General features: G+C 40.1%; 1 protein-coding gene across 2 annotated transcripts in view; it reads right to left on the bottom strand.

Moving 5' to 3' along the window:
• Positions 1-23533, bottom strand: part of LOC133482778 (kazrin-like) — a 174684-nt gene that overhangs the window by 8345 nt on the left and 142806 nt on the right. Inside the window, exons 5-8 of one of the 2 annotated variants that reach the window (XM_061783301.1) lie at positions 12584-12775; positions 4541-4677; positions 3282-3452; positions 1582-1665 (exon numbers count right to left, since the gene is read on the bottom strand). In XM_061783301.1, coding sequence (XP_061639285.1) covers positions 1582-1665; positions 3282-3452; positions 4541-4677; positions 12584-12775 — 584 coding nt within the window. The remainder of the gene's footprint in view (positions 1-1581; positions 1666-3281; positions 3453-4540; positions 4678-12583; positions 12776-23533) is intronic. The other variant, XM_061783309.1, reaches the window with a different exon arrangement.

Here is a 23533-nt window from a genome sequence, read left to right as displayed (position 1 = left end):
ACAGTGATTCAATTGTGGAATTAATGTTTTAAAAAATGCATTTTTGTCTAAAACAATAAACCCACGTAACTCGCAAGGGACAGGGATAGAGCCTTTCTACTAATTGCGAAAAACTGGTGTACTGTAATTTTTACATTTTCCTATATGAATAGTTTAAACCATAAATATACCACAACCCATGCTCTTAAAACACTATTATCATTTAAAACTCATCTTTCAACATTACATGGTTTACAGATGATTTGATTTTGAAAAAAATCCACCTGAAGCGTGAGGATGTTGACACGTATGTCGCTTTTGGTGAAAATTAGCAATTGTCAAGCAAAATTGAGACAGCCGTGGTTTGTTCACTTGAGCTTTTTGATAGGTCCTCAGCAGAGCAAAAACATACACACATGCGGAAAAGACTCTGTAACTTCTGTTAAGCCACGCTGAATGTCTTTCATTCAAAGTTCTTAGTTTCTCAGTCGAGATACTTCACTTCAACATGCTTCTTTGACACCAGTTACTACTTTCCTATTAGGCTTTTGCGTCATATTGTAGCCTATTGGGGCTTTACAGATAGAGCACAAAAACCCGCGATAATTTCCACAGGAAAAAAACACGAATCGGCAAGGGCTCATTGTAATCCTTTTTTTTTTTGCATTGTTTTGGAAATCTCATGAGTGTGTGTCAAAGTTGCTGTTCATGCTAACTTGTTGTCCAGTTTGTCATTCAAACAGTTTAATGGAAGTAGCTGGCCTATGTAAAAAAAAATTCATTGGCCTACGGGGCACATACCATGGAGCCCTGTGAACTGCCGAGTAACAAGTGATGTGGCCAGGAGAAAGAACTTTGTTGATTTATATTGCTGCGTTTGCTGGATAGCTAGAAATGTAGTTTACTTGGGAAGTTTCTTCATAACTCGCAAATGATGTGCATTGTCCGTGCTATTTATAACATTTATGTTGCAACTGGAGTCTGGGAAAAGCACATCAGATACAAGCAGTATAAAAGAGGATGGCAGTTTTTTCTGTTATGCAGTGTAACTAAGTGGTTGGTACTCAGTTGTTATATCCATTTCGATTTTCTTTTTTATCCATTATCTAGTTGCTTCTTTTAAAAATACCCACGATAAGATGTTGGAGCTTTTTTATATTGTTTTTGTCAATATGTGTCTGTGTAAAACTCTGATAAGTATGTCAGCTTCAAATATGCCCTAAATCAATTATTTTCTATCTTTTCCCATGCAAAGCAAGAGGGTGCAAATCAACACCGCCAAAATCAGCTCCCTTGCAATCACTACTTCATTACACTGGTCAAACAATCATCAATCACCAGGGCACATGCAAAACAAAACAGAATCACAACCCTTCATTAGTGGTCACAATACTTCTTTCTGAATTAGAGCTAAAACACATTCTGATTAATCACACAGGGAATCCCTGGGATCACTGTTGGGGTTCAATTATGGTGAGCTGGGGATTAGTCAACAACGATCCACAACAACGATTAGGGGAGCTTTCCAAGGATCAAGGGAGGGGTGGGAGGGGGTGAAGAAAAGTGAAAGTCAAAGCTGAACAGGGCGGGGGTCCATCTTACCGCCATAACCCTCGGGGAGAAGTCCCTGTCCCCGAGCCGCTCAAACACCCGGAACTCCGTTCTTTGATAGACACAGTTACTGATCTGAAGGGGGGTGGAGACATGAGGGGGGCCATACTGCACATTCAAATTATTTACGTAATTGATTTAGTATTTGTGAACTCTTGTTACAGTTATGGAGGTGATCTTTTTATCATGTTTGTTGGTAAGCAAGAAAACACAGAACTATAAAATAGATTTTCATAAAGCTTTGTCAACGTATCAATGAAAGGAACGGGCAGAACAGGTGATTAGTGGTTTAATTATTGCTAAGAATTTGTGTAGAATTGATTGTTAATCATGTCGAAGCGTTTGAGTACAAATGGATTGCACTTCTTGGCTGCAAAGAACACAGCCGCTGTTGATTCACTGTCAACTAGTTTATAGTCAGAAAACCAACATGACGTCAACTATTTGTTCCACGGCATTTAATTCAATGTTTAAAACAATTGTTGTAAAAAAAGATTATTGCCTATATTCTTGCTATGTGCTTCAGACAGGCAGTCTGTTAAAACGAGAAGAGTGCATCCACCATCATGAAGCGATTTAATGCTCGAATCTTTTGAGTGCAGATCCAGATACATATGGGGATTAGGGCTGCAACAACAAATCGATAACCTCAATAATTAAACGTGTTGGCAACGAATTTCATTATCGATTCATTGTGTCGCAGGATTATTACGTCAGTCAACCTGTGCTGCTTCTGTTGTGTTCCTTGTTGAGTGTGCTGTTCCTCCTGTGGGCGCCATGGCCTCCCAGGGGCAGTGTGGTACACACATGCAGATAACACACACATACATTAAGCTAAAAAGAGCAGAAGAAGAAAGTATCGATTGAACTTCATGAATAAAACTCGTTTTTCACAGAGTACGAAGAATATACCCCTGTGAGTACTGTTACAGTATATTGTCTGTCTGTATGTATTCCTTCAGTATTTGTGTATGAATATACTTTTATTTGGAGGTAAGTACGGGAACATCAATGCTACTTTTTGTAGCGTTTTACATTGTGTGTTAGCCTTAAGATGGGGATTTTTGGGAACAAAGTGTTTTGTTCGTAAAATGAAGTATGTGTTGTAGTTATTTTTGTTGTGTGTTTAGTTTTACAGTAAACTTCAACTGGATTTCCAATAAATATCTTAAAGCATCCAAAGTTCTTTTTGAGGAACTGTTAGCTATCTGCCAAACTGCACTCAGCATGCTCAGGGAGGGCAGAGGACACAAAATGACAATTCAAAGAAAAAGATTAGTGTTAGGAAGCAACCTGTTTGTTCAACTTTTCACAATTCGAAAATTTGTCCTGCTTTTGAATAAAGGGATGGAAATTAAAAAAAAATTTCAATCCATCGATTAATAAAAAATTTAAAAAATCCAACGATTAATCTATTATTGAAATAATCGTCTAATTGCAGCCCTCGTGGGGATTAAGGAAGTATCACCAATTGTTAACATTACATTTGAGTTAAGAATCAAATTGGCGCTGTCCATCAATTGCCATGTCATCCTCCATGAACCAGGAAGTAGCCTGCTAACGAATCAACTGATGGAGAACGACACGAATGTGGAGTAGTGTACTGCAGTGTGTGTAGCTCAGGAATTTACATTTGGCTCAGGATTGCCTGATTTTTCCATGCCCCTTCCCTTCTCTAGCACCCATCTTACCATGGCCAGTTCAGCCTCCAGCTCCTTGATGCGGTTTTCCTTGAGGTCCAGCTGTGTGCGTAGCATTCCAGTGTGCTCGGTGGCCTCCTTGGTTTGCCGCCGGAGGTCCCACTTCTCTCTCTCCAACATGTCTTTCTCTTTGGCGAGAGCCTTCACCGCATCCTCGTTCTCCTAGTGGACAACCAGACTCTGAAGTTTGAGCATACATTTCAAAACAACAACAAAGTGCAATTCCCTGGGAAATACGTATTTTGCTGACGGATAGCAATCTCTAGATACAGTACTATGAAAATGTGGCATTGTGACATCACCGCATTCTGGCTGGGATGCTTACTTTTTAGTGCATCAAAGCAGTTATCTATTATAGATAGTTTTTATCACTTTTAGTTTTGATTAATATCTTTTAGTAATATTTTACAGCTTCCTCAGAGGGAGCCCTCTGCACCGGGAGGTGCGGTGGGCCGTGGCCGTGGTCCTGCCTCGTGGGGTGCCCAGTGGCCGTGCATACAAGCTCTTGCTGCACCGGGGGCTCCATGCTGGTGGCCTGTGGCCGCGGCCTATGGTCCGGCCCTGGTGCAGTTGGCTCTCTGAGATGGTGTTTCCTCACCTGGATACTTAGCCACAGGTTATTCGGTCATTACTATTTTTAACCGGTATGTGTGTGTGCGTATGGGTGTCTGTATCCTTGAGAAAAAGTGGGGGTCAGGATTGATTTGTTATTTAATTCATGTAAAGCACTTTGAGTTGCATTTTATGTATGAAAAGCGCTTACAAATAAAGTTTAATTGATTGATTAATTGAAGTGTTCTTCCACAAGATGGCAGAAGGTATTAATTTATGTAGCTATCCACCCGTTGCCAATCATACAGAAAGAAATTGTGAGTAAACTGAGACAAGATAATCATGGTTTTATTTTATATACTTTTTGTGACATTTTTCATTTAGTGTTGCGCCATGAGATTTATTATTGTTATTATTATTATTATTTTAAGAAAAACATGCCTAAAATATGGCTCATTAAAGATGGCAAAACACTGCTTTAAGTGAGTCCTAAATTTTGGAACCGACAAGTTAAAAAAGGAGACTCATCCTAAACAAGCAGGACATCTTTTTTCTTACAAAATAGTGTAATTGCTAGTCTCTCTGTATTTGCTCCCAAAAATTGTACACAAGAAAGAAAAAGAATGAAAGGTTGTCGACTCAATGGACATCCTACCAACTTGAATGCAAATAAAATACTGGTGCATATTTCGTTGTACTTTTCTGTGCTGGTCGTAATTGCGAATAAAATCACGGAGCTGCGCCTCCCGGCTCTCCAGTGTGGAATAAAGTTGCTGCATCTGGTTCACCAGGTCTGCCTTTTCCACCTTAAGACGCTTACGGTCTGACTTCATGGCTGATGGAAAGGAAAGAGAGAGAGGGGTCATTGGTTAGCACTGTATTATGCACAAGCACGGGCTCATTGATTTAGCATTACAAAACATTTTTTGGAGCACCTCTGCAATATCAGAATTTCCCAGGATTATTATTGGTCATTCACACAAACAATAATCCAGGGCCATTGGCTGCCTTTTCAAGTCATTGTTGAACATTGATTTTAGTATGTGTTCACACATAAAGGGTTTCTGAATTTGATTAATGAGTAACACTGTTATTTGAACAGAACGCTTTGCACCAGAAGACTGATTTTCACATCGATTTGGGTGAGCAGCGATTAACGGTCCCTCGCAACACCACGAAAGTTGGGAATTTGTGCGTGATGAAGAACTCAATGTGATTACAGTATACTGAGTTTTAAGGATCTGTGAGAATCAGAAGCTGAGTTATTTTATATTTATACAGTTCTGCCAGTAGGATGGCGCCTACTGTTTTAATCTCTACATGGCAGGACCAGTACACAAACGAGGTTTGGTCAAGCTATTATGTGGCAAATTATAATTTTTGTGTTTCAGGTTTATCACACTTTGCCGTCATGCTCTGCCCACATGCATTGATGAAAACTCAGGTTTTTGCTATTCAGCATCACCCACCATTTTAGTGTGCAATAGCACGAAATGATAAAATGACAGATTACCTTTTTGAGCATGGGTGATTGGGACCTTTTTTTGTGCGTCTACTCATGATAAACATGTACACCACATTTCATGTACTAAGTGAAAGTAGCTTGAGGGGCTGAATTGTAAAGGTTTCCAGTGGGGCAGTACAAGAAAATTTCTACCCGGAGGAACGTGCCTACAAATTTATTTGAGTATGGGAAAGCCTTCAAAAAGGAAATTAAATTAGCCCAAGAATAATAACAACAAATGAAGCAATTCCAAGAGGGCCTTTGCACTGCTGTGCTCTGGCCCTAAATACAGTACATAATGATTGTATAATAATACAGTGGAATCTTTAGTTGAGTACCCCTGAGGCTATAAGATTGTTAGTATTTTATATTTTGAATTAATATGCATTACTAATAAGTGTAGAATAAATGGTTAAACCAGTCACAAAACACAATCCTGTTGACCTTTAATGCAGACGCAGAAGTGAAACACTGATTAAACACTGCACATTAATCATTTTGCTTTACTTGACTACTGTGAGTTGCATGGTACCTCACTGAGCTGCACATTGCTGCAGGATGTGCAGGGTAGCAATTTTAATCTTTTAACACAGTTAATATTGATTCAACACTTCTTGCTATTGATGCTTGCTTGGGTGTGTGTGTGTGTGTGTGTGTGTGTGTGTGAGTGTGTGCGTGTATACATTTGCATGTATAGGCTGCTTTCAAGCATTTGTGGAAGTGAGGAGCAAAATAAACACATACAGGATGCCTGCATGATTCCAAGGTGATGATTCACCCAAGCATCATTCATTCATCTCTGCACCATGACTTGGTCTCTGTTCTTCAGTCTCGCTGTCATACTCCCCCCCTCTGTGGACCATGCATGATGATAAATAATGTGTTTGAGTGTGTTTATTCAGGGAGCCTTCAAATGCCTCAAAGACAAGATTGACTCCTGTTCTCGCTTTGCTGTCAGTATTATCCGTTACGCATTGACGTACACTTTTCATTTTCCCAGACGTTCAATGACAGCTTCCGTCAAGCTAGGTTTCCAAAATAACAATGTACGTGTATTATAAAAATCTTATGTATTCACACTTTGTACATCCATCTTTGTCTTCATCATGTGGGTATTATTTTTCTGCAGCACAGCAGCCCCGTGACTGTTGGGTATTTCATAGAATCCTGTCAGTTTCCCTCTTGATGCACCTTCCTTTGTTTACTCGAAGCCAGCTGTGTGTCTGTGAATGAACTTTTTAACAGCTCCACTTTCACAAGTTGCATCTGGGGAGGCTGCTCAGGGAGCTGGAATATTGTACAGGGACAACGTCTGTCACTTTCTAACTAGTTAAGAACACCGTGTGATTAGTGTTTTGGGGAGCTAGTCAAAAAATAATATGTCCTTACTTTTTCTTTCCCTTTCGGCGTAACCCTATTCAGGGCTTGCGGCAGTGACTCATCCTCTTCCATCACTCCCTGTCCTCTGCATCTGCTGCTCTAACTCCAGTTAGACCACCATGTCAATAAATCTCCTCTTTGGTCTTCCTCTTTGCTTCCAACCTGGCGGCTCTATGTCCAGCATCCCCCTGCATGTCAAAACCATCTCGATCTGGCCATTCTTGCTTTGTCGCCAGTCTATGCTGGGCTCATTTCTGATCCTGTTCATCATTGTCATTGCCAAAGAGAATATCAGCATCTTAAACTCTGACCATCAATCTCTGTCTCCCATCTTCTGGTCGTTGCTACTGTCTCCAAATAATAAAATATGAATGATGCTACTACTGTCCTACCTTCCACACTCCCCATTGCTCTAAACAGTGGATCCCAAGTACTTGAACCTTCTCCACGTCTCCTTCTTGTAATCTTACCATTCCACGGGTCTCCCTTTATTCACAAACACACACACAAACATACTCTGGCTTGCTGCAACTGACCTTCATTCCTCATCTCTCCAGTGCATACCTTAATATGACACAAGCCTCAAAACATAATTATGAGAAAAGACAAGCAAAAACAAAAGCATATGTTCGCAATGTTTCATCAAGTCTTGCCATTTTTTGTTGTTCTTTTTTTGGCATTTGAACCTTTATTATCTCATTCTTTTCTACTTTAAATAAATTTCCTCTATTTTTGTAACATTTGAAATAAATGAAAACATCCTGAACAGGAGTGATAAAGACTGACTTAATTTAAATTGATACATAACATCAAAACAAACAAACAGTAAAACATAACAGCTACTGTCTTTAACGTGTTTGTAAAACACTGTTTCCAGCTGAGCCTGGTATGGTAGGATTTTGGCATTTTAACGGAAATGCCTTCAGTTGGTTGCTTTGTCTTAAAAACATATGATCTTAAATTGCATTTGACAGAAATAAAATAACGAACATGAACAAAACGCTGCTAAAAAAACAACAACAACTTAAGAGACAATAGTGCCAATGTTTTTGAACTTTTCAGCTAGCACGATGTCTGGTGGTCACGCACGCTCATACAAACACTCACAGTCTCAAAAAAGCCAAGCTGTCAGATAAACTTTATTCACTTTCCTGACTGAAGCAGATTAAGTGTCAAAAGCAAGTGAATGCATACACACAGATGAATATCTCATGGACAACGGAAAAACATTCTACATTGTAGCAATAACACACATGCGCACGGGTACACACACACACACACACTTAAACACTCCTGCTTTCTTCATCCTCCATTCAGTCATACCGTCAACGCTCCTGTCATGCACACACAAGGCAGGCAAGGAGGGCACCTTGAACAGCGAGTAAATAAGTGACCGTAGGCATCATTAACATCAGGACAATATATAATAACAACCAACTTGATCTTTTAAAAAAAAAAAAAAATACAATAGCGAGGTCAGGGTTTGAATGGGGAACAAAGAGATCTCGACAAAGTTTCACGTATTTCTCTTCAAACGCAGAGACAATTGATGTACATCCACAAGGAGATAAGCGTTTGCTTGCCAAACGTAAGAGTAGTGTGTAAGTGGTGTGTGCATGTATGAATGTGTATGTGGGCAGGTGGGCCAAGGCCACTGCTGATGTAACAGTACAAGTCGTCCTGTAAGGTCGGTGTCTCGATGTGGAGGGATTTTTATTGGATGAGTCAACAATAAACCCCAGAAGCATATAGTGCAAGTTTGTAGTTGTTTTTTTGTCTTTATTTTTATTTATTTTTTAACCCTGGGCCCCACGTTGATGGCATTACCACAAAAGGTAGTGGTGTCGGTTCAGAGTAAAAATGCTCCTCAACTTCTCTAAAAAGCTTTCCACTGGTCCAGTTCATAGTGTGGCGCTGTAGTCCCCCGTTTTTCAACACACTCCAGATCCTTGTCACTTTCAAGCTTCTGCACACGAGAGCTTAAGAGAGAAGTAGACCAGGTCTAAGAAGGCTCAGTCTGCAAGTCGTCGACATTAAATACGAAAGGAGGGGGCCGGGAGGGGGCGGTGGGGAAGACAACTGTGGCACACAAAGAACAGCGAGAGCTAAACGTGTTGACATGTAGGACTCGGCTGAGCCCGTCTACAGTACGTGCCTGAGTGATCGGCTCGTGGAGTAAAAAGACAGAACTACCCAGTTCAGTTCGGGAGGGTTCCCCCCGTGGTCAGTTCAGTTCGGGAGGGTTCCTCACTGTGGTCTTCATTTAACGTTGATGATTTCATGTGTCAAATTAAGACAATGTATTGCATGTAGCCTGTGTGATGACGATGATTTTCAACATGATCACGACAAGCGGGCCTTTCAGATGGAGTCGGCGCCCCCTCCCAGAAGGTCCCCTGGCAGCAGTGAGCCCGGGCTTCCCATCTGATGATGATCTTCTACTGCTGGCGCACCCCAGAGGCTACTACTGGGGTAACCCGCTTCACTCATACCACCCATACCCGCCCACAAACCTTGCCTTCCCGCCCCCAGCTCCACCCATCGTGGCACTGTTGCTGCTCCACTGAGAGAAGATGCCCAGGCCGGGTGCGGCGGGGTCTTGGCAAGTCTTGCCATTCAATAGAATACTTTGGCACAAAATGTAATCAGTTTCTTCCTTGGCCGATGCCTCAAACCTCCACGTTTAATCAAAATGGTAGAAGAGGTAGTATGAGTAGTAATATAAGACGCAAGTAATTGAAATGTTATTGGAAACTAGTCACTTGAGAAGGTAATCATCTCCTTTACTGATTTTCATTCCCTAAAAAAAGAACTTTGTTCCCTTTCTCCGTGTTCGCATTTTGACAGGTTCCTCAGGCTAAGTAGCCTGTGAAAGAAGACAAAAAAGAGACAGAGAGAAAGAGGAAACCCAGTGGACCTGCCTCAGTGGACTCAAAGATCTTACTGAGATGAGCCAAAAACACTGTGGCTGTCTCATATCCTGCACCTGTGACTGTTGGGCGACAGCCATCCGCCTGATGTCTGACGAGACAAGACAACCACTGTGACTCGGTACAAGGGACCATTGACGGTTAATATATCTACAATCTTTGCATGTTTAATGAATACCGGGGATGAGGGGGATCTTGTTGTGCCAATAAAATGAGATGGGAAACCATTAGTGGACACCAATATTAACACCCTCGCATAGGGCCATATTCTCCCATGTGCTGCGCTTATTCTCTCGCCCAACCAGTACCGTAATTTACGCAACCTTAAACCAGATACACGCCCTGGTGGAGCAACCCTAAAATGCGGGCGTTTCCGGTCAAATATGCCCCTGCGCACATGATGCGCACATGCTCCCGTGGACTTAAGCGCCTTTTCTGACTTATGTGGGATAATTTGGCCCATACTCCTTAGCTTTGTGTTAACCTGTCCCGTACAGCAGAAATAGGAAGTGTTTCTGCAGTACAATTGAATAATTAATAAAAATAATCATAATACATTTTTTAAAGGCACCTTTCAAGCCACTCAAGGTCAAGTTAAAAGAAATCAAGCAATACTATAAAAATAACAGAACATAAAAACATTACACCATTACACCATTTAAAATGGCAAATGATATGTGAAATGTTCAAGTGGATAGGCAGTCCGGATTAGGTGTTTCTTGTGTTTGGATCTGAAGAAGGTTAATGAGTCTGTGTTTCAGAGGTTAGGTGGTAGTGCGTTCCAAAGATGGGGGGCACAGTGCGGTGGATGGAGTACAAAGACCTGAGAGCGGGGGAGGGGACGGCAATGTGAAGGAGGTCAGCAAGATATGGTGGGGCTGAGTATACAGTAACTATCACCTGTGGTGGCATGACATGAGCGGTGCAAGGAGATACAAAAAGGGAGCAATGTTTTCAGAACAAGAAGAGGGTTAATACAGCATGGCTGCATTACTCCTACGCACAAATCTGTTCCCAAACTGGTCTATACTTCTCACAGTCAGAACCTTTAACGTTTAATGGAAGCATGCATTACTGCAATGTGTTAAAAGCATTTGTGTACTGGCTGCTTTCATGGTACTTTGCCTGAGGAAATGTTGTCAACCAATCCATGGGGCCTTACTGACCAATTCCACTATCGCTGTTCATACAGTAGCTTTAACAGTAAACAATAATAATAAATACACAATGTGTTAGACCATCAAAGCTCTGTTGGCAATCCTGGAACACCGACTTCAACAGGCTATAATATTAATGGCCCAGCCACTTCCAATGCTTTGGTAGCTCTACCGCTAATTATTTTAAATAACTTATTTTTTCCTTCTTCTTACCATACATTGTCTCTTAGAAAATACGTTTTCACTGGTAGTGTTATACAGCTACCACAGTGGCTTCAAAGCAAATTCCAAACTGTAGGGGGAACCTTGCAAAAACTAAATATTGTTCTTCACATTTGAGTAACTCTAGACATACAAAACCATATCTTTTAAGTTTGAGGAAAAGATGAAACCACTGATTTTGGGCCACACTGCCAACTGCCTTTGTGACTCATTAGACCGTGGGATCTCTCAACCAAATACACACACCAGTGGTCTATAAATAATAAAGCCAATAGGCAGTAGCTACTGTCACACATGTCATTAACATTATGATGACATGAAATAATAAACACTGGTACCCTGCTTTTAGGCCTGGTATAAAAAAATAGAAAACCTGCAGGCACTTTTTTTCCACTGTCTTTTAAGCAGTGAACCTTAGTGTATGTAATGTATGTACTGGAGCAAACCTCACCAACATATGCAATTGTTTTTGTAGTACGACCACAATAATAAACATTGTGTAATATGTAATATCTCTTGAACAGTGTCAATTCAACCCGTTAAAGTAGGGGTCTCAAACTTGCGGCCCGCGGGACGATAATTTGCCGCCCCCTACTTGACATCAGAGTTTAGTATTCGTGCGGCCTGCACATTTTTTTATTTTGCCGAGGCGTGCCCTGGGCGTTTTATGTTGCTTTTTTTTTTCTTTCTTCAAATCACTTATGGGCAGAAGTGGGTAGTAACGTGCAACATTTAATGTTACTCAAGCAACATTTTTTCTGGTCTCGTCAACTCCTGTGATTTATGCAAAGCCGGTCCCGAGCGCACAGGCGGAACCTCAGGCCGGTGCGCACGGATATCAGTCCGCCGCGGAGTAATATTCAGAAATTACATCTGTGTGTGGATGGTGGATGTGTGGAATGGATCCTGCTGCCAGCTTTCAAGAAGTACGAAACAGCCTATGACGACAGCGACACCCCACCGGCAAAAACTCATCGGATCTTTTATTTGGAAGTCGGCCCTCTCAGCACGTTGCCGGAGAGGCGGCGTGTCACGGTAAGACAATTGTTGCAGCTGCTGCCTTGACTTCAACTTTTTGGTTGGCCTCACCGTAGTAAAAAAACAACAACACCAGAAGTAAATAGTGAGGGAAATCACAACTGTTGAGTTCTTTGCAGTTTGTGACCGTGGACGACTGAACAATGGTCGAGGGGAACAACAGAGACAGTTCATGCTTGACAATTCATTTAATTGATGATGGGGATTTTAATTTTTAAAAAAAAATTCAAATTAAAAGTCAGTGCTTGGAACTTAATGTTGCGTTTTATGAATAAACTGTATTTGCTTCCATTAAGTTGCAATTTGTGACTGTACTCTGGAACAGCATATTTATTCAGTTAGCCCTTGGTAATGTTGAATTTCTTGAGACCCCTGCTTTAAAGGAATGAAAATAAGCATGACTGCTTATATTTAATTACTGTAACAATGAGATTACAGTAGATCCTAGGGTGACTTTGTTGAGTTTTAAAGAGCACATGCAGCTATTTGTTGCCCTGCTGACGTTCTGACCTTGCAAAGCCTCCTTGGCTCGGTCCAGCTCCTGCTCCTTATGAGCCAGCTGCACGCGGAGCTCCGTGGCAGAAAGCACGTCGGCCGAGCATCCTCCTTGGCTCTCCTCCAGGTCCTTACTCAACATTTCCTTCATGTGGCGCAGCAGGTGCACCTCTTCCTGCAGTTGGGCCACCTCCTCACGAAGCAGAACTACAACAACACACACAGGAAGGTGGAGCGTCAAAAGAAGCTGCATGAATTTTTGTAATGATGTGTGTGACTGAAATGTGTTTCTAATATTTTAAACCTCGACTGTATTTTGCTACAGTAAATAACGTAACAAAAAAAATACAGCTGTGCAGAGAGTTGTCTTTATTTTATTTTAATTCGTTCTAAAAAACAAGTCCGCATATGGGTGAATTTGCAATTGCAGAAACGTGAATGTGCGTGAGTTTACTGTATACAACCCAAACACAGTTTCATTTTTAATTCAGAAAACTAGGGATCTTTTGAGGCGTTTTATTTTTATTAACATACCATTACTGGTATGGATGAATCAATTTCAAGACTGATCATATCCGATAGATTCACTGTCTAAATACACTGCAGTGGATATTAACATTATTGTGATGTGATCTCTCTAGATAAGACAGGCTAAAGTTTCGGTGGGTTGGAAACATTGAAGACAGCCACCGATTTTTCCTCATGGCCTCTATGTTGGCAAAGACGCATGCACTGAAGCTGCGCATTACAAATGACATTCTGAGTGGGACCCTGGTGATGTGTGCACTGCCCCTGCAAGCCTTTGCAGCACCCACCCTGCTGCAGCTGCTTTGTGGCTCACTACTGTACAAAAATGTGCATGAAAATTATTTTGTAACATAGCTTTTTGCATGGCTACTAAAGTCAAAGCAGTCCAGGAGAGGTGTGCTTCTGTATACAGATCACAAATTGCCCTCACAGGAGTCAGTTGTATTGTAACACAAAATAGATGTGATAACATTTTAAAGCTACCAACGCCTGTAACTACAGCTGAAAAACGTCAGACTATTAAATATAACAACAGAGAATAAAATATTATTTTTCCTGACGCTAATGATAAAAGAAATTGACCAATTCATAAGAGCAATCAAAATATTAATCGCTGGTAAAATTGCCATCATTTACTAAAGAGTATACCGAGCACTATATTTTGGAACTTTTAAAGCGACAATGGGCCACATTTTCCCGATGTAAGTCAGTATTTTACACACCAGGCTCGTGCGTTCTCAAGTTACGCCGATTCTGCCATAATGACTTTTGAAACACCCCTCGTGCGTGCTGGCTAGTTTGCATTGAAGTCTGCAGGTGTGTAGAATTCTAAGTCACACGTTAAATGAGAAATTAACTTTCTTAGAGGAAACAGAAGGTAATGGTCCCCTGTGAGACGCATACACTGCTCGTCTAACAGGCTAAGGGGCATGTGTTTTTGTGTTCTCTAATTTCTATATTACACATTATACAATATATGTAATTGAATCATAATACTGTGCTTTAGAGTGAGCGCGTTTGGAAGGCCATCAATAGCAATCAGAGTGAGCCAGCTGTTGATCAGCGTTGCCCAGCAACCGTATTAGTGTCTCAAGATGACTACAGTTGTTGTAGGCGGCGCTTTCAGACAAACTCTCAAGCTGCCACGCAGCATGTTTGAAACATAAATAATGCTCGCCGCACGTGCATGAAAATTAATGAATTAACATGGCGTGATATGTTGCCGTTACGCCGGTGGTCCGGACACATTACGCCCGTGGAGTTGTCGGCAATGGGCCAGGTCTCCGTCAGCGTGCCGAGTCAGCCGCCGGGCTGCCAGCAGCAACCATCGGAGGTTCAGAGCATGCGAGCGAATCAAAATGTGCAATATGATGTTTCACCTTCCCTGGGGCGCTGGACTTACTAGAGCCTCTGGGGCGCGCAAGAGGAAGCCCGCTTCAATCCTGGGCAGAATATGTATGAGAGGGAACGCCCACATTTTAGGGTTACTCCACCCAAAGTTAAAACATGGCCAGAAGACGCGCAAGTGATAGACTTAAGCGAACAGCAAAATGGGCGCTGAGGGAAAAGCGCAGAGCTACGCGCCTTTTCAGACTTAAGCCCAAAGCGCCCAAATGAATGCTAATGCCATTTGATTTTTGTGTATGCATGGACCAACAAACAAATATGTGCACTCACTGTCATCCATCTCTACCTCCATTCCATCTGACTGTCCTAAACAGGCTGAGCTCCATTGTGATTATGGCTCACTGAAACAGTAAATTGAACTTCCATTGTCAGCCATTCATGTAAATGACTGCTTGAATCTGCGCATTTGGAGAATAGCGAGCAAGCATCGGACCTGTACTTGGTATCAGTGAATTGTGAATGTGATTGCTGTCATTTCCTACTGGTATGGTTTAGGTAAAATAGATTGAACTCACCCCTTAAATAATACAGTAGCCTTTGTGTAACTACTTTGCGGGAGCACAAACCATTCAAAGTGGTTCTAAAATATCAGCACATCTCTTGGGATGCACAATATATCATCCTCTCTACTGACATCAAAAATGTGAGGAGACTGTGGCACATTTTTTAAAACATAAAAGCAACTCATTTTTAGACAGCGTGCCAGTTTTTAGATGTAAAATCTTGCAATCAACCTTGAAACTGTCTTTTTTTTCTGATTTCAGCAGCCTTAGATCTTTCACATTTCCTTAAATAGTGGTTGCAGATTGTATGTTTAACTCGAGAGAGTATCAGACATCTATTAGGGGCAAGGTGTTTCTTTTGTATTTTTAATTCTTTATTATTTATTTTTGTTTTAGTTCAGTATTTGCAAATTCACCCATTTGTGTGTGTTTTTTTCCCCCCCTGTGGAACCTTTTCCCAAATATTAGCTGATTATATTTTCTGTGCTATTTCTGAAATCCCCTTTCTAAGATGACACAAGATGGTGCCGAAGTCCTGTCGAAAAGGAAAGTAGTACATTAGTGTTAAGGAATTATGTTGAAGTTACACATCTCGAAAGATACAAGCTTTTTAATGTCGGGCAGGAGCTAAGTTTAGCCTAAGTTGTTAGGAGAAAGTCTGCTGCATGTACATGCACACTTCAGGTGCATTTAAAATAAATTAAAAAAAAAATCTGTAAGATATTTCATTTTAATAGTAATGTAAAATGAGTTTGAAATTATATTAACCTGTTTTGGGATCATAGTTTGTTTAATATTTAAGATTGAAACTTTAAATATAGGCAATTATTAAACAATTACTCACAATTTTTTTTTCTATTCACGACAAGGCTTAATTAATGAACTAGATGTGAGCAGAGTCCTGGAACCTATACCTGCTCATACCCAGGAAGCTCCGTAACAAAACCAACCAGTTAACCACCATTATGTCTAAGGCAATACCACCCCCGCCCATACGCAACCGCAACAAAGGATCTCATACAGTTTGCTTTGCTTTTAATTACAGATTTTCAATGTATGTTTGGTCAACAGATAATAATCCATCCATCCATCCATTTTCTGAGCCCCTTCTCCTCACTAGGGTCGCGGGCGTACTGGAGCCTATCCCAGCTATCATCGGGCAGGAGGCGGGGTACACTCTGAACTGGTCGCCAGCCAATCGCAGGGCACATACAAACAAACAACCATTCGCACTCACATTCACACCTACGGGCAATTTAGAGTCTCCAATTAATGTCTGTTTTTGGGATGTGGGAGGAAACCGGGGTACCCGGAGAAAACCCACGCAGGCACGGGGAGAACATGCAAACTCCACACAGGCGAGGCCGGGGATTGAACCCCGCTCCTCAGAACTGTGAGGCTGACGCACTAACCAGTCGACCACCGTGCCGCCCAACAGATAATAACAATTATCCAAAATATCACTTCACAGCCGGAAAGTTTCTATGTCTTCGAGGAGTAATAAAGCATCACGTAAACAGCATGATGAATAAAGCTCAACTCACTAAGCAGAACTGACTCTCATTTTAAGAGCAACAAAGACACACACTAATGGCTACAACTACCTTTCCTATTTAAACAATTTGGGTGTTTTAATGATACTTGCATAATGATTTGCTGTGGGTCTTAACAGAGAAAGTTGCTTTAGACAACACATCAATGGAAACCCCTCGATATGTCTGAGTCAGACTCACCTTCCTCACCTCCCATTTAAAAAAAAAAGGCAGAAAGTGGAAAGCAAAGCTAAACAGCTTGTCACAGAGGGCAGTGGCCATGAGGCATATGAAATTGGACTTGGATGATGTGAGATTGGAGATCAAAATCCAATAGCGAATAACACTGTGTATGCGTGTGTGAGATCTGCTGTGATGGGAGGGACTGCACTACGTATTCTGCAGAGAAAGTGTCAACACATTAACAGCCAGGACATGATGGAGCAGCGGCACTAACATAGGGCCTCCAGAGATTACTTGAATGTAGTTTGAACTCATTATGTTTGTGTAGCATTAATTAATACAATGCACTACTGGGCACATTGTTATGTTGATGACTCCAGTTACATGGCAACATAAACACCCCAACTAAAGCGCCTCCATAGAGGGACATGTAATATCTAATGGCACACACCGATGACAATATGATTATTACGGCAAAGACTAATGCTGTAATGCTGTACCTTATCCTCTAGCAAAAAACTACAGACTACAAAGTGCTTAGAACTGCTTGAAGAAAAAAAAAATAATAACAAAATAAAAAATAATAAATAAAAAAAATATATATATATACAATAATATAATAGTAATAATATATTATATATTTGACTTGCCACCTATTTCTGGCACAGGATACGCAAGGAGAAAAAATAAATAAAGTGAACCCCTGCATATTTGCATGTTTTTGGTTGAACCTATCTTCCGTTATTCACTGAAAATCTCAGCTATTCACTGCTTTTATGCTCAGGCCAAAGCAAATTCAATTGTTACTTTGGCGCCATCTGGTATAATCTTGGTCTTGTTGTTCAGTTTAATTCACTGACGTAAATCTCAAATGCAGTGAAAGTATGTTTCTGCTTCCCTCCCGTTACACAGCTACCAATGACCCGTTTGGTCTACTTAGCTGTTACAATTTGTCTTTGTTCCATAACATTATTGTTATTAGTAGTAGTAGTATTATTAACATTTATCTTTTGCATAAATGCCAAAAAGGCAACACGGTGGACGACTGGTGAGCACATCTGCCTCACAGATCTGAGGACCATGGTTCAAATCTGGCCTCGCCTGTGTGGAGTTTGCGTGTTCTCCCAAAGCCTGTGTGTTTTTTTCCCGTCCCACATCCCAAAAACATGCATGCTAGGTTGATTGAAGACCCTGTTGAGGAAATGCGGTGTGGAAAATGAATGAATCAATGAATAAATACCAAAAAGTGAGTTTAATGACTAATACCATTTTCAAATGTGGTAGTGCACATTTCAGTTTGTGCTAGCATGTTAGTTAATACTAATGGTGAGCATCGTGTTAAGGTGATTTGTTTGTGTTGAATAATTACGAAGAAAAACATCATTTATGTAACATGGTGTAGAAAGATGGCGCTGAAACTTTCTGATCATTTAGGTTTTAAGTGCTTTATTGTCACCTTAGAGACATATTTACATACCTCTTTGGGGGGGTGGGGGGGGGGCAATTATTTGTAGATTTTCACTATTTTCGGCAGGACTCAGTCCCTATTCCCCACGAAGTGCGGGGTTTCATTGTATCTGAATTTTCTTGAATACACCAGTGATGTATCAAAATGTATTCTCGACACTTATCAGCCATGATAGCTTCTATCTAGTGCCAATTTCAAACCTTCCTCAGTGGAGTATATTACATGGTGATATATCACTGTGTATATAAAAAAAAAAATAAAAAAAACCCTGCCATGATGTTTTTCCTGACATTCAGCGATCTACCATCTGTGTTGAACTTGGGAGAAATACCGGTATATTTCTCACTAAAGCCAAATGTGTCCTTCAGAAGAAACAATAAAGCAGTTGCAATGGAAATAGTTTAAACAGAAAAGGTAGAGTATCTTTGTATCTTTCTAAATGCAATTGTCTTTACACTATACCTACTGCTCTCCAGCACATGCCAAGGTGGAACTTTAATATTCACCACTCTCTGGACTGAAAAGGTACAACAAAACTGGCAGAGAAAAAAGTAACCAAGTCAGCAGTTCATCATGCAAACTCCCATAATGCAATGACGAGCGGCAGTGTTGTTGGAGAGACGGTATTCCATAAATCTACAGAGTAGCAAGCCCTCAAGCTAAAGAATTACCTCTAACATGGGTAAATCCCCTTGGAATTATTGTGTTCAATGAAGTAAAGGAATTTAAGCGATTTATTCTGAATCTTGAGTATTTGAGCAATCAAACAATCAATCATATGTTCAACAATGGCAGTATTTTTCCACATAAATTAAAGATAAATACCCTTTGGGACACATATGTATTCATATGGTTTGTGCACAGCTCATGTTATGCCTTACAAACAAAGTAAATATAAGGTGTCCAAACATGAACGTTTGTTCAATATGAACCACAAATGAGATGATCTGGGGCACCCATGGCAACAACAAAATATCAAGCCTACGCATTGCAAGACAGCGTTCCATCAGAAATACTCCAAATCATGAAAAACGTTGTTGCTTAAATACAGTGGCACTGCTGAGGTGGAAGACCATCTTGTTCAACCTCAAGTTAGTTCACATTTCAAATCAAGTTTCCTGCACATTTAATATAGATAATTCTTTCCTGAGTCTTACTGTACAGGCACTTGTTTATTTTAACATAAATATTAAAAGTTAACACAAGTTAATCACTGGAATGAGTAAAAACAGTCTTCACTTTCATGATGATTAATGATGGTGTAATGGAAAGGCCTTACAGATACATCTTAGATAGCTCACTTTTAACATTGGAAAGGGTCACAAAAGCAGGAAAATAAGTTAACTACTGTAAAATGTTAATAAACAGCCAAACACACTCCTGCAACTTTGATAAGTGCCATAGCGCGTAGTGACGGTGTCTGATGATGATAATCTTTCCATTGTTATGCTGGTCATACTGAATTATGACCTCAATAAAAACCATAAAGTATACTTGCACACTCCATTCACGTCAAAACCGCAAACCACTGATAGCAAATTCATCACTGGCCCATGACGATAGCAGGTGTGAGTGATGAAGGCAGCCTTCAGAGACGGTCTGCGGCTGCTTGGTGCGGGATTAGCGAGTCAATTCTCATGAGCCGAACAATCTCCCTGTATCGCTGGAGGGGATGACAGGGTCACGGTTGATGAAAATGAGAATGGGTGGAGGGGGGGAAAAAACTTGCCTTGGGGCACTTAATCATAGAAATCAAACTGCAATATTTTGTATCACTGGAGATGATGAAAAAGCAAAAAGGTATTAAGAGTGAACTGCTATTTGTAGATGAGAAAACATCGAGACCCTATGGTCTGTACCCGCCGTAAAACATGCTAGGGCTCGTGATGTGAGGATCGATATTGAAATATCAATGCCTTCAATACCAGATCTTTATACTTTAAAATCGATTTGAAAATCCAAATATCGAATTTTTTTTTAGATACTTACAGAGTAATGCAGAGTATATCATTAACACGAACACAGTGCAGAGTAACAAAACTATTGAGATCTTGTCTAAACGATACATGGCTGGTGTGGTGGCAACACAACAAACCTTGTGAAAAACCTTAGTGTAAAGCACAACAGAATAAGAGGCATTGAAGAGGAGACCAGTGTCAGGGTAAGACAGACATCTCTGGCACTATCCAGGTACAAAATTTGAGAAAATTTGGAGCTTCACGCAGCGCTAAGCACTGTTGCTGTTGGAGTTGTTCAACTTAATGGTTACAGTTATGAAATAAGTCAGGAAATAAATATGTGCTTCAACAAATAGCTGTATGAGTTCAGCTTGGACTGATATACAATATATCAATGATATATTTTCACATACGCAAAACAGCATATACTTAATCAAGTAAGGTTTTTTAAAGAATTGATCATTTCCAAACGGTTTACATCGACTAAGTGATTTAGAAAAATATAAACTGTACCATAAAATATGAATAAAAAAATGTATCTATGAAATCTATAAATTATTATTTAAAATCTATCTAATTTGCTTTCACTGTTAATTCAATATTTCAAAATGTAGGTATGGAAAGACTTTTTGCAATTATGGTGGCATTTATCTATTTACCAGTAATTGGTCAAGGAAACTGGCAATTTACATTTGAGTCATCCAGTATTATACAACAGCAAGTGTCTGACTGCTACCTTAATACATTTTCAAGTTCAAAATAAATTAAATAACCTGATGTCTAATATTCTTTATAGAGCTATGATTTCAAATACACTATTCTTAGATTTATCAGATACATCGGTATCGCCGATACCATCTGAAGATTTTCCTCAATATCGGATTACAAAGGAAATCAGTGGCATCAAGCATCACTACTTTGTGCTTTATGCCACGTTTTCACAATTACAACACGTATTGAGTCATTTGCTCAAGTATATGACTGAAATGAGACATCTACTCATCAAAATCGTAAATAAGAATTTAGTAGGAAAGCCCATTTCAGAACTAGTGTAATTGTGTGCAATTAGACTACAAAATAATAATAATTTAAAAAAAGTCTCGCCACAAGACATCAGAAAATGCTGGATATTTGAAATTAATATGATGTAGTACGGATGGGGATTAACAGTTTTGTTATCAGACACACACACACACACAAACTCACATTCACTGCAAAGAACCTAACATGCATGTCTTTGGAATGTGGGAGAAAGTAGCCGGAGAAAACCCAAGCAAGCGCAGGGAGAACATGGTAACTCCACACAAGAAGCAGCCGAGATTCTAACCCTGAACCTCAGAACTGCAATGCAGATGTGCTAACCGCTAACGTGCTGGCACAATGAGAAAATGTTTTCTCCTAATCACACTAAGATTTTACTCTAAACTTTCACAGATGGCTGCATAGGGAGAAATTGCAAGGTTACCTTTCATATTCTTCACATTTAGTTTATCAAACATGGTAAAATTAATCCGTGGGAGCTAAATATATGCTTAGCAGTTGAATATAAATATTTCAACATAACGTGTTATAGGTGAAAAGGAAAATAGGAGTAACACACAACTCATTTTTAAAAATTAACTTCATTAAAAAGGCCTTTAACAATGTTGATCAGTACGTGACTCGCTCCCCTCTCATCAGTCACTCGGTAGATCAAGAGGTCTCCATCCCACAATCTGACATTCACATGCCTTGAAGCAAGACTATTTCATGCTTCAAGTCCATGCAGCAATGACGACTGAACATGAGAGAGTGAGGTTAAAGTGACACTCGACTTTACTGTGACCAGACAAGTGATCAGAGGGAAAGATAGGCTCTAATCTTCACATTCCGCAACAATCTCTGTGTGTTGGCCTCGTGGCTGCAGATGTTATCATCTACAGTACGATGTCTCAAACTCACATTGCTGGAGCTAGGTAATGTGAAAACAGTCTTGGAAATATATTCAGAATTTAGGGGATCTAAAGGAAAAAGAAGAATAAATTGGGCTTTTTTTTGGCAGGTGTATCCGCTTCATGCGGTGTGTAACCTCCATACAGAATGGTCACGCCTCTATTTGTCTCAGGTTGTACTAGGGACAAGGACATGGATCTAATGATTTCCTATCTGAAGAGTTTGGTTGAGCAAGTGGATTTTAGTTAATGTATAGCATGTGTGTTTGTAACAAAAAGGTTTTATCATTTTTTCGCAACATATTCAAACAATTCACAGGGGGCCTACTTACCATTAGGAAAACATATGCAGTCGCTTGGGGCCCCCCAAAGATCTCATAAAAAGTCATTACTAAAGTTTCCTTCAATTTAAAACATTTATTGTTTCGGTCTTGATTAACAATCTTAAAAACACCAAATTCCTAATCATGATTGTTTTCATGCTTCCTCTTCCCTTTTTATGCAGTGGACTGCTCCGTCTTACTGCGCATGTGAGTATGAGGCACAGTTATCCCAGCGGAGCTGGGAAAAGGAGCGTGTGAGTGGAAAATAAACAGTTTTTACCAAAACTACAAAAGGTTTCAACCTTTTTCGTGGTGACGAATGTGCGAAACTGACAATAGCAAGAGACAGACGCTTTTGCCAGTAGCAGATCCTGGTCGGCTGACACTGACTTGCAGTGGAAAAGAAGTAAGGAGTGACACAAATGTCTGTTTACAAAGACATGAGTGATAGCATCAAAGTGGTCGAAATGGTGAACTACATAAAATGTTGATTAATGTTCACATCAATCCGCTTTATTTATTTATTATAAAACAATGCATTCATGTCGCGTGAAAGCTTATTCTAAGAATTTCAAATTAGAGGTGGTAACTTCTTTCAATACTATAAAGTAAGAACAGCAATCCTAAAAAGATTCCCAACACAGGCGAATACTTCAGAAATACCGGTTTCTGTTCAGAAAATAGTGGAACTACTCCCACAAAACTAAAAAACTCCTTTCAAAAGTATAGAAATTAATCTCAGGTACTAATTCAACACACTTACCAATCGCAAAATGGGAAAAAGACCTCTCACTGTCTTCTGACATTGATTATTGGGCACAAAACTCCAGAAATACATTCTCAAAGACAGAAAACAATAATTTACAGCTAATCTAGTTGTAAGTACTCCATAGATCACACATTACCCAAAATAGTATGCATAAAATGGGCTATTCAAAATCAAATATGCACTCATTGTTCTGAAAACGCTCCACTTATTTTCATGCTCTTTGGCATTGCACACCCGTACACCGCTTCTGGTCACTAGTTAAAGAGAAACTCTCCTCACTTTTGAAGCGTAGGATTCCATTTTCTCCTAATCTAGGACTATTGGGTGATTTAAAAGGTATAGATCTTCCAAATAAACATGCTC

The sequence above is a fragment of the Phyllopteryx taeniolatus genome, chromosome 1, assembly GCF_024500385.1.
Source record: "Phyllopteryx taeniolatus isolate TA_2022b chromosome 1, UOR_Ptae_1.2, whole genome shotgun sequence".
NCBI classification, from domain to species: domain Eukaryota; kingdom Metazoa; phylum Chordata; class Actinopteri; order Syngnathiformes; family Syngnathidae; genus Phyllopteryx; species Phyllopteryx taeniolatus.
This window is presented reverse-complemented; position numbering and strand designations above follow the sequence as displayed.